Consider the following 12,556-nt stretch of genomic DNA (forward strand, 5'->3'; position numbering starts at 1 on the left):
AAAGTAAGGAAAATAAGAAATAGAATTAACTAAATCTTTCTAAAAACTACTGTACAATCAGATTCCATATCTCACTTGCAAGTACGTCCGCAAACTGTTTTGCTCGGCAGCGGCGGTTGTTGGCGGCAATGTAGCTAAATCAAACGTAGCTTTGCTACTGCGCGAGCATATAGGTGAATTTGGAGATCGTCCAGGCTTTGATTGTCTTCTTTACTGCCGTAGATATGGACAATACGTTTTTCACCAGCTGATACGATGGATTCTTTTGGTGTGCCCGGTTTGTTGAACGTGAATGCAAGATTTTGTAGGTGTGGGTTTTCTAAAAGCTTCCATGCCTTCTTTTTTCCTTGGTTGTACAGCGCTGATGTAGTATCGCAACCCTTTATCGCATGAAGGAATAGTAGGCAGTCTTTCTTCGCGCCTATTCCTTCGTGCGATAACGGGCTGCGATAATACATCGGCGCTGTACAACCAAGGAAAAAAGAAGTCATGGAAGCTTTTAGAAAACCCACACCTACAAAATATTGCGTTCACGTTCAACAAACCGGGCACATCAAAAGAATCGATCGTATCAGCTGGTGAAAAATTTATTGTTCATCTCTACGGCAGTAAAGAAGACTCTCGCCAGGAAAGATTGCCGGTCACAGCGCACCTTGTGTCAAATTACAATCTATGTTTTTTTTAAGATGCGAGCGACTTCCGGAATAGGATCGTGCCAATGTTGAACGAAAAGACTTTTCGTTCAAGATTGGCACGATCCTATCCTGGAAGTCGCTCACATCTTTAGAATAAAACAGGTTGTAGACCGGGATCAGGTCTTCTGTGACCGGCAATCTTTCCTGGCGAGAGGTTTATATGGAATCTGATTGTACAATAGTTTTTAGAATGATTTAGTTAATTCTATTTCCTATTTTCCTTATTTTAGGTTCAAGAAAGGCTATCGAACAGTCTTTTACCAACGGATTGGGGCTAAAAAAAATGGGGCCCACACTTGTTCCAAATCTGACAAGTCTGCCACCAGCACCAGACGAACATCTACATTTGATTTCTTGCGCTTGCCAGCAAGGTTGTTTTAACCGCTGTTCGTGCGGCTCTGCCAACCTACATGCGCCCATTGTAGAGGCAGGAGCTGTAATAATGTTCCCGAACCCCAGTCCGAAGACGAAGAATCCGATGGAGAAGGAACGTCGAATTAAAACAGCGAACCTGTCTTTGTTTTAAGACGAAGTTTACTCAACAATTTTTAATATGGATTGTTTTGTTTAGAAAAAAATACTGTACAGTTTCCCTCAAAATTTACGCGCTAAACACTTTCCAAAAGTCTAAAACGCTCACAGTCGAAATACAAATAAGTCAGAGATGCGCCGCTATTAAGCCAACCGTATCTGGTCGATCTGGTGCACCTCTCAGGCAAGTCGCGCAACGGCGAGCGGCGCGTGGGATCGCACTTAACGGTTTGTAGCTCCCCTCGTATTGGTCGGATTTCAACGCAAAGGGTACGGTTTTAAAGTTAAAACTACGCTCTACAACATTTGTTTTGGTCATTTTTCCGATATCGGACGCTAAATCGCACCTATGTCCAAACAAAAAACAAAAACCGATTTTTTTGTCAAGTTTCACGGTCTTTTTCCACTTCCTGTCTGGCCGGAAGTTGTCAAAAGATAGCCTGGTTACTAACCTTTAATTTAAGCCCTCCCGCGACTCTGGGACTTGTTCCATTCGTCCGCTAGGCAATAATTATTGTGGCGTCGTGCAGATTTCAAGAGTTCGGACTTTCGAAAGCCCAAACTTCAAGGAAGCCGACATGGGAACTCTTGGGACTTTTTATATGTTGTTCAGAGCATCAAATAAAACAACTGTGCCAACTTTCAGATTTACGTTATTTTTCGTAGGGTCAAAACCTAAAATGCCTGGGCTATAATAAAAGGAAAAATAAAATAGAATATTTTATAATTTATTTTTATCATGACTACGTCTATAAGTAAACACAAAATGTTACCCAATGGTCAAATGAAAAGCATCTGGTAAAAGTCCATCAGCTGCAGGTTTTTCCAAATGTTGAAAAAAAGGCAAATTCCCCATGTAGCACAAAAGTAAAAACTATGAAGTCAAATTAAACAATGTGATTGGCGATTCCTAACAACTCAATTTTTCTGCTGCATGGGAATGTGGTCTAATCACTTTGAACTAAAAACATATTATGAATTTTAACCTGATAAATAGGTTTCTTAAAATGAAATTTCATGTTACAGTCATGTAAAACGTGCAACAAAAGACAATTAAAAATTAAGATGCTTATAAATATATTGTTACCCTCTTTAACTAAAAATAAGGATTGCGTATGTACACCTGCAAAACTTGCGTAATATAAATGTAGTAATAAAGCATTTCGGTATTATTCTAAGTAAATACTTTGACAATCTACGATTGTTACAGATGAGCTGGGAAATTTACAATATAAAAGTAGTCAACAACTATCCACTTACATTTTTGCAACAATGTTCTCAATAATTGCAGTGAGAACAGAATTTCTGTTACATAAACTTATATACTCTTTAGTTGCATTATAGTTTGTATTAATAATCAATTAAATTATATTAAAAACGTCTCATTACTTTAATAACTACATAAAATTTTCGATTTAAAATGTACAACAGTTAATATATTTATAATATGTATATATGTTATCTAAAATATATCTCTATATGTGACAATTCAATATTAAAATCTTGTGCAATAATACTACATCTAATTAAGTTAAATATTATTTAAATTGCAAAGCTTCAGATTATGCAATAAAGAAACAAAAAGACAATAAAATATTTCACTCAAAGTATATTATCGACCTATATAGTAGACTAGGACTTTGCGATTAATATTGCAAATATTCCTTAAAGTTGTGATAATAGTAACACCAAATGCACTGTCATTATTTGAAAATTTATTTATTTCCAAATTAAGAAAGTCAAGCTGTACACTGTATTGTATACAAACAACGCACATTAATTCCAATCAATACTTAATGAAAACTTCATTGACTAGATTAGTGATTCAAGCAAAATATTACTTGATACATCGTTAAGGGCGAGAATAAAAAATTTTGAATTTTCGTGCACTATGTTTATGACAATACACTTTAAACGAACAGGAACTTCGCACCTTCCTAAAGTTGTAATTAAAGGTTTTATTATAGAATAGTAGGTATCTTTGAAAGCTCTGCAATTTTGTGACTAAATTATCGTATTAATACAAATAAGTGCTTCTCTAATGATCTAATTCGAATCGTAAATTGAGCCTTATAATCATTTATTCATTTATAATAAAATGGAGATAAAAATGAGGCACAAGTACATAATTTGGATATCTCCGGTAGTAACATTTTCGAAAAGAAAATTATGCAAACACATTCCAAGTTTGCTAAATCAACTTGAAACAAGCTATAAACATCGCTAACAGTGTTTAATGTAAACTATACAGATGTGCCTAAGATTAAGCCTAAACAATTTCATGCAAAATAAATGCATAAACTTCCATATGGTCCCTTTTCAGCCATAAACACCGAATATACATTATCTATAATAATTAGGTGGAAAAATAATCCGTAAAAATATAAAAAGCCGAAGGCATGTTTTAAGGCACATACCTAATAAGTCTTGTTTATACCATCGTTAATTAAGTACAATGTTAAAGTGTGTAAAACCTAACAAATTCATTAAACACGCCAATTTGCTATTTATCATAAAATATAAATCTCTTAACTTTGGTTCACGGAATGCATTAATCTAATTCTCACTTTTTTCTCGAAGAGATATTTGGAAGACAAATATACTTCATCACAACGTCGATTTCGATAAAATAAATGCACGGATTGTATCATACTCAAAATTGTAATACCTACCTTACGATCATCAATATTAGACAATAAGAGCTTATAGATTTGTACTTTGATTTAGATTGATGATTTCCATAATTATGTTAACAATTATTATGGTAAAACGAAAATTCGCATTATCAATTAAATAAACAAATTTATTTTACAGCAGTTGTTTTTAACGTTTGAGGATGGGTTCGCGCAACGAGTGCTTGTAATTTCGCTAGTTGACTTAGAAGGCTACTGTTGGAATCTTCCAAAGTTTCGATTTTTTTCCTGTAATCGTTGTTTTCTGAGACCAACAGTTCCACCTTCCTTTCCAGTTGGTCCATGTACTCTTTCTTTTTCCTTCTGCTTTCTTGTGCAGAAATCTGTAACAAAATAAAATATACATGTCTTTCACAATGCAAACATTTCTATATATCTTCATGAACCATCGCTGATTGGACGTCCAAATGCTACCCCCCTCCAGTGCTTGTTGTGAATATACTTCCCACAATGAATGAACAAAAATTTAAATCTCTCCTTTAGGTAAATACGAAATAAAATTTGCTATGAGATGGCCCACTCTATTTCAATGCAACCCCCCCCCCCCCAAATTTGATTTATTTATTTCAAATTCGATATTCTGTGTGAATTTCAACATAATTACAAGTTTTTATATACAAGCAAACAATTGCAATTATACATGTAAGTAAAATCACATAATTAGCTCCCATGAACACGATTGAATGTTTTTGATAAAACATTCAAATAAATATTCAAATACTACATAAATCTGAAAGCATTACAGCAGACTGCAGCCATTGATCATATTTATGTCTATTTGTCTGACACTACAAGCCAATTCTCGTTGGGACTAAAATGTATATAGCAGTATTCGCAGTTCATGGTCATCACTCTATTGATTTTGAGAGAAAACCAAATTTTCCCAGATACAAAACTGCGTCGAAATCGATTTTATTTCCGACCTCCATTCAGGGATGCGCCCTGTCGTGGTAGGAATTTTGAAAAAAATTTGCAAAATTGGATAGGACACCCCAAAACCTATTCAAGGACGTGCCGCCAGTCGTTTTTACTTTTATGGTTGCTGAGAAAAAATGAATAAAGAAACGCACATTTCATCACTTTTTTTAGGGCGGCTCCCAAACGAAACATGTTGGACCCTCTGTTTATGTGGAAAAAGTACTTGTTTTGATCCCCTCCACAATCCAATTATTTTACATACTTAAATGTAACACCCTGTATATAGCCTTCCCACTAATGCAGCAAAAAAAAAGTCCAGAAACCATTTTGGAATTACAGGTGACCCGCGTTAAACTGAAGCACTAGCGCGCACCCGTCTACTAGCTGTATCTGTTGCCTACTCGTCTCGTGCGGATCGCACTTCTTGGCATCTTAGCAAAAGAAGAATTAAGGGGCCCTCCAATTAACATTTCCTCTATTGAAAATATGTTTTGGTTGAGCGATAATCGATTTCCCCATGAATACATGTTATTGGCATTCTCACATATACTTTTCGTGTTAAATTAATTTATGTTAATCGAGGCTGAAGTAGAGCCACTGCATTTTGATGTTTTCCCATGTACATGCAATTTATCATTTTATACGAGTTATTTCATTTCAATTGATCGTACATGCATTTTAATGTGTTTTTGTACTAAATTGTTTAATCATATTTTCCACTTGCATTATGATTCGATTACCTCATTTTTATTGTGCAATTTGAGATGTTTTATTTGTGTATTTTCTCTTGCATTTTGTTGCTGTATTTGATTTATTTCGTGTATTTGTGTGTGTTATGCCAGGATTTTTATTGCTGGTTCCTTTTTCCCTGAATTTCGGCTTGGATTTGCTCCGCGGAACCAAGCCTCGTGCGTAATAAATTTCATTTTCATATTCCTTTCTCATGTCCCAACAGATAGAAGAACCAATTACACAACGTAGGAGTTCATTCGTATCCTCCATATTGGGCCGACCGCTATCGAGTTTCAAAAGTACCGCGAAACGTCCATCGTTTCGACTTGAAAGGTAGGTGGCTCTGCTCATAGTTTTTTCCTCAGAGTTGCTAACGGTAAGTATAGGGTAAGTCAACATTTAAATGTTGGCTTGGGAGACCCCTAAGATCATTACACCTATTTGTCCCAAAAACATTCATATTCGGATTTCTCAAAAGCAACGTGTCGGAATATGGTGCTCTCACAACGAATATATATCTGTCTGTGGTAGTAACACATTTTTACACAAATATCTAGAAAGCGGAGGGAAGGGAAAATGGAGGATCTAGAGAAAACGAATCTGTCAATGGGACTAATGGAAGTTACATCTGAATATGTTTGTCGGTGCCAATCCTTAAAGTTTTTGAGAAAAATCTTAATCCCAAGTAAGTAGCGTGATAGTTTCATGTAGCCTACTGTACGTACCCTTGCAATGATAAGTTTTGCATTGTTTAGTTTAAATGGTCGGGTAAAGTGGATTGATTGTGCAATAAAGTAGTTTGTTATAAGTATTTCATTTTTGGTTATCTAAAGAAAAGTAGGTCAAGACTGCTCCAGAGGCTAGCTAACGTAGTCAGCCATGTGAGCCACTGTGGTTGTTTAAGCCTAAGCCTAAAATTTCTTGGTGTCACCTATAATACCACTTTTCAGCGCTCCCTTAGCCTCTCTAGTACACTGTCATCTTTTAAGCACCACTCTCTTGAAACAACCCTGCTCTTATAGGCACCGCTTTGATCTTCTCTAGGGCGTAGAAGGCTCTGGAAAGCGTTTTCCAAACCTTCCAAAAAAGTGTAACACTTTCAGGGCTTTATAAGCGCTTTCCAGTGTGGCATAGAATAGCATTCACACCCCATGAAGGACGGGGAAAAAATCTATGCACAAAAGGGGCGCTAGTTAAGGAGAATTCAATTAATGTTTGCTTTACAGGGAAATCTAAGAACAGAAAATGAAACCATCTAATAAGGAAACAATCTTAGTTCTGGGCAAAAACTCTCAAATAAACTTACTTTGTTTTTGATCTTCCTCCTAATTTTCTTCAAAGATTTTTCTTCTGCCTTAGTAAGTGGGAGGCGAGTAGGTACAGGATATCCTTCCGCAATTAGCGTACGTTTTTCTTCTTCGGTTAAAGTGAGAAGGCCGGTTGACCCTTTCTGCAAGCAGTTTGTAAATGTTTTCTGATTTTGATGAATTAATTCCCAACTTACGGGCTGACTGCTGATAAGAGGCGTGTGAATGGGCTGTCGGGTAGTCGTAGGATGATTCGTTATCACAACGCGATTATTTGTTTTCCGAATGGCCGGAGAAGATGGTTGTGACGAAGTTCCATTATCTTCACTATCTTCACTACTACTACTGCTAGATGGCGGTGTCGGAGGTAGATTAAACGCGATACCCGGTTCAATTTTTAAATCCAACTTTGGTATGTGTATCGTTTGGCTGAATATATTACTTGGCGCCCTCAAAAGCATGCTAGTTTGTTTTAGTAAACCTTGGCAAGTTGGCTAAAGCAAATTGAAATAATTACTCTGCGAAGAAAAGGTTGAAATCTTACGTTGTCCGTATCCATTGATGTGTCACTGTGGTGCATCGGTTGTGGTGATGATGGGCAGGATGACTGTGGACTTTCGGATTCGCTGACTGGTTCATCTTTTATCAATAGAGTTGAATCTGCTGTTAATCTTCCACAGGCAGTATTGAGTGATATTGCAGGAAAACATTCATCTTCCATATCTATAATAAACGCCGGTTAAATTTTAGGCAATGTTACAGAAACTCAAGTCCATAATTGAAATGTTAATTACCTACTACAATTAGAGGTTAAAAAAAACAATTAACCATTTTCAATTAAGATTGTAAATAGTAAAAATTCAAGGTTAGCGAGATAAGAATAGGTACTGTAAAATCGAAAATTTTTGCGATAGCTAAATATTTTTATCATCAGAATAGCGCGCGTTTTCATAATTAGTAAAATGTAGGGCAAAAAAGTAATGTGCCTGTATAAAAACATACCTAGGTATGTATGAAAAAATAACAGCAAATGAATATAAATTCCGAAGTCGTCATTTTAATTTTCTTCATATTTTTCCCAGTGTTGACTTTTATATTATCTAAGTAGTAAGGAAGCAATCTGCTTAGCTAGGTATTCTATATCGCAATTAGAATTGATTAGCACATAACAGATTTGTTAACAACATGTAGTAATTCCGAGTTCAAAGTTTTCCAACGTGATGAATAATCTTAAATATGTACCTACCTATATTTACAAAAACAAATTGCGAAAATGCTCAAGAAGAAAAAACTTGCAAAGCGCTTGCAATGTAGAAAATAATAATAATTAAGAGCACTTTTCGGTTTCAGATGGAGAAGTTTGGCTAAACTTTGTATAAGCCGCGAAAATTTTGATTGCATTTACTTCTTACAGAGGGCCAGAGACTCACCGTCCATTTTATTTCCGGAAATTGGCGAATCTGGTAGTGAATCTCCATCTGATGTCAAACTGTACGAGTGTTCCTGTTTGATGGGTCTTCTGCCTAAAGCTGCATCTGTCATTAGTCTATCGTGTAGAATAATTCCGGGAATATCCTTTTCCAGCAGACTCCATTCGACGGTCAAATCTCCGGCTGCGTTTACTTTTAGGACGTCTTGCATTGTCTGTAATTTAAAAAAAATCGCCCATTAGTTTTACGTAACCCAAATGCAAAATTTGCCACCAATTTACCGATACCGAAATGAATATATGCACGAGTATAGTACCTATCATTGCATTATATATGTATGTAGGTAAACAACGGTAGGTAGATAACGAAATTGTTCGTATTCCCTGAATTATTAGTCACACAGCAAAAATAATATTGGCTACCTGAATGGATATACCTACTTTATGGAGGTGATAACACTTTTTTGTAATACTTTAAACAACTAAAACAATGGAGGTAATGCTGGTATAAGCATCGCAATGTCTACCACACGTATGAAATGTCTCTCGCAGGTATAGGTAGTATTGATCTATATTCGTAATCCATTGAATCGTCGGCAACACGTGTTGAAAACATGATAAGCTATTCATTGTACCTAACGCCAATCGACTAAGCATTGAAAAATAAAGCGTGCCTCTATCGTCTATCCGCTCAACCGTGCCTTATATAGGCATTGCACAACAGTAGCAGTAGATAAGTCTTTTTCTAATTATTTTATCTATAGTTTATTTACCGATCACTGTAAACCTGAGACTATGCACTATAGCTCGACATATACCCCAATATTGAATTCTTGGTGCACTTATGTCAATGTGTTATGAACTGTTCAGTGTGTATTTTTCGAATTTCTGACTTCCTATAAGTACCCTTCTTCTTTTCCCTTACAATATACTTAAACAATATAATAAAAAATAAAATATATAAAACAATCAACCAGACTCGGACTAGCGTTCTGGAGTGTCGCCTTTAATCTTAAGTCTTATCTTGCAAGCAGAAGACAGATTGTTAAAGTTTGAATAACACAGAGGTAGTGCAAGATAGTAACTCATGACCTGTACTGTACTGTACTGCAGTACGAATCATTTTTAGCGCATTTCCACAAAAATAAAAAAAAATGCGCTATTGTAGCCACTTTGTCCGTCCGTCCGCTCGTTTTGCGACGCTACTAGTTCTTTATCTTAAGAGCAATTGTTCTACTTTTTTCGCTATTTGGTTCGTTATGGTGTCGAGTCTTGTACCAAGGAAGGAATTTTTTCTGTACCGCTTACAAAAAAAGTTATTGTAAAAAAAACAAAAAACCGTTTTTTACATGTTCCATAATTTTACACTTTTGCCGTTTATTAACGATCCTAGAGATCGTTTATAATTTTGCATTGCTATCTGTCGCCTGCCGGTTGGTCTCTCCCTCTGTTCCTTTGTCTGTCTGTCCATCTATCTGTCCGTGTGAACGATAACTTTGTTTAGAAATGTTCGATCGCTTTTACATCTCCGTTAGTTATGAACTGAATTGCATGAAATTCAATATGGGCATAGCTTTAGCCATATAATACGCAATGCCAAAAGTTGAATCGAATCGATTCAAAATGCACAGTGCCCTTTTCGCATCTCGACCATTTATAAACCGAATTGCAAACTTTTTACTTATAAAAGTATTTGAATGAAATTTGATACATAGGCACTTGGAATAAAGGAAAATCAAACGCCAATTTCAAATTTTGGTTTTGCGCATGCGCAGTGTCAACTTTTTTATTTATGGAAGAATTTAAACGAAATTTGATACATAGGCACTTGGAATAAAGGAAAATCTAGCGCCAGTTTCAAAATTTTATTTTGCGCATGTGCAGTGCCAACTTTTTTATCTATGGAACCATTTAAGTGAAATTTGATACTTAGGCGCTTGGAACAAAGGAAAATCTAACATTAGTTTCAAAATTTAGGTTTGCGCATGCGCAGTTCCAACTTTCTTATTTAAAAAAGCATTAAAATGAAATTCTTCTCATAAACTGAAATTGAAGTAGCACGCCAACAATGTCCATATACAACAATCTTTCATATTTGTGGCCGGATTTTTACGATTTTAACAACATCTTACAAATGGGAAATGAATGCAAGTGGAAATGCGCTTTATGTAAATCGTGTACGATTACTTTTTAACTTGTTAACATCTATATTGATAATACACTGGGGCTTGACAGCCTATCTAGCGTATAACGGCACGAGGAGGATGGGGCGACGGCCATGCTGGGAGAGTAGGGCGCGAAGACATTAAATAATTAATTTTATCTTAATGATAATTTTAAATCATTCTTTTTATCTTAATGATAAATTCAAATCATTTTTTTGTCTTGTTGATAATGAAAAATAATTATTTTTATCTTGTTGATAATTTTAATTCCATTCCGCCATTTACAATTATCTCAGATAATTTCCGCCATTTAAAATTATTTGAGATAATTGTAAATTGCTATTTCAACCATTTAATATTATCTGAGATAAAATTAAATGGCGCCGTGCGCGGTCTTGCTCTCTTTTTCCCTATAAAACAGCGTATTTCCAACTGGCTATGACTTGCAAAGGTTGATAAAATAAAATAATTATTTTTATCATAATGATAATTTAAAATCATTTTTTCAATTTAAATAGCAAAATTATCAACAAGATACATTTAATACTTCCACCATTTACGATTATCTTTTATTATTTTAAATGGCCACCTTTGCAAGTCATAGCGAGTTGGAAATACGCTGTTTTATATGGAAAAAGAGAGAAAGGCAGCGCACGGCGCCATTTCATTTTATCTCAGATAATATTAAATGGCCGAAACAGCCATTTACAATTAACTCAGGTAATTTTAAGTGGCGGAAATTATCTGAGATAATTGTAAATGGCGGAATGGAATTAAAATTATCAACAAGATAAAAATAATTATTTTTTCATTATCAACAAGATAAAAAAATGATTTGAAATTATCATTAAGATAATGGAAATTCGGGCAAAACTTTGCTTTAAGATTATAGTATTGTTGCACATTAAATGTTAAAACGGCGTTCCATACTACTTTAGCTTTTACATGAAAAACATTGACAAACGATAAAGTTGCTGTGAATGTTTTAAACGCGTTTAACGTTTTACATACTGAAAGGTTTTGTCTCGGGTTTTGTTAAAAATTCTATTAGCCAAGAGCATGCGCTTTTCTTAAAAATAAAATAACTTTTAACGTTTCGATTCGGCGCGACATACCTATTCCACTTTCAGCTGAAATTTTAGGGCTGCCATGTTTTTCCCTGAAAACAATAGACTACCCTAAGATTGGACATTTAAAAAATAATGTTATGTTTTGCTTTTGAGTCATTTCATGGTAACTTATTTTGTCGACGGGCGTAAATTCAGATTATTGTAATTATTAGCAAAATTTCCCTTGAAAGTGAAATAAAATTCCAGAATGTAAAGCACATCTGTTAAAAATTCCGGAATGTTCCAAAATTTCACTTTCGACTTTCATGTAAAACGGACTATACGTCAAATACAATGAGCTATTCTTTCCTACTATCAAGAAATTCCTAGAACTGTTTGCGAACACCAAACTGACAGACAGACAGAATAAGACTATCATGCATTTAATTTTGATAGCCTTACAAACGTCACGTTAATTAATTGTTCCCACTTCCGCCTCCTGTTTGAAGTTTATGGCTGCTACTATAATGATTGGGCAAGTGGTCCATCCATAATCTGCTCGGTTTCGATACCTTTTCCGTTCCCACCGTCGCAATATTGGCTCAGTATCGTATCGCTTTTCAACTTTCAAAAGAAAATGTATTGCCAACACTGTAGAGAGTTGTCCAAATCTAGATATGTACACCCTCCATTGTTGTGCAGTCATTTAACCAACCCAAGAGCACAATCAAAGTATAACTTTTTTACTAGCATCTATTCACAATCTGCGGTAGAGAACTTTATTTTTTGAAACAAGAACGAGGCAGCTGTGTGTTTTACATCCCCCAGTAAAGCTGTTAATGGTCAATAACCAAGCTCGAATTGTCCATCTAGATAACTCTGCGCCTTTAAAGTTTAAAAATGGTCTTCTAAATGATGGAATAAAACCCCACAATAATGGAGAATCTGTCCAGAATGCTGTCTACTTTCTTAACACCTTCCCTTACATAGGAGTTTGAAGTTCCCCTTGAGGTGGGTGCAGTTCGAAGATAAATCCA

General features: G+C 35.3%; 2 protein-coding genes across 5 annotated transcripts in view; both read right to left on the minus strand.

Annotated features, from left to right (window-relative positions):
* Positions 1–12,556, minus strand: part of LOC116172249 (E3 ubiquitin-protein ligase MIB1-like) — a 462,793-nt gene that overhangs the window by 87,897 nt on the left and 362,340 nt on the right. The gene's annotated exons all lie outside the window — the stretch shown is intronic.
* LOC116172252 (cyclic AMP response element-binding protein A) overlaps positions 1,939–12,556 on the minus strand; it is a 64,308-nt gene continuing 53,690 nt past the window's right edge. For 3 of the 4 annotated variants that reach the window (XM_031489427.1, XM_031489425.1, XM_031489428.1), the window contains 5 exons: positions 8,307–8,520; positions 7,421–7,599; positions 7,074–7,370; positions 6,876–7,019; positions 1,939–4,242 (listed from right to left, as the gene is read on the minus strand). In XM_031489427.1, coding sequence (XP_031345287.1) covers positions 4,030–4,242; positions 6,876–7,019; positions 7,074–7,370; positions 7,421–7,599; positions 8,307–8,517 — 1,044 coding nt within the window. In that variant the 5' untranslated portion in view covers positions 8,518–8,520 and the 3' untranslated portion in view covers positions 1,939–4,029. Of the gene's footprint in view, positions 4,243–6,875; positions 7,020–7,073; positions 7,371–7,420; positions 7,600–8,306; positions 8,521–8,746; positions 8,862–12,556 lie in introns of those variants that run through there. The other variant, XM_031489426.1, reaches the window with a different exon arrangement.

This window comes from Photinus pyralis, unplaced genomic scaffold, assembly GCF_008802855.1.
Source record: "Photinus pyralis isolate 1611_PpyrPB1 unplaced genomic scaffold, Ppyr1.3 Ppyr1.4_LG5, whole genome shotgun sequence".
NCBI lineage: Eukaryota > Metazoa > Arthropoda > Insecta > Coleoptera > Lampyridae > Photinus > Photinus pyralis.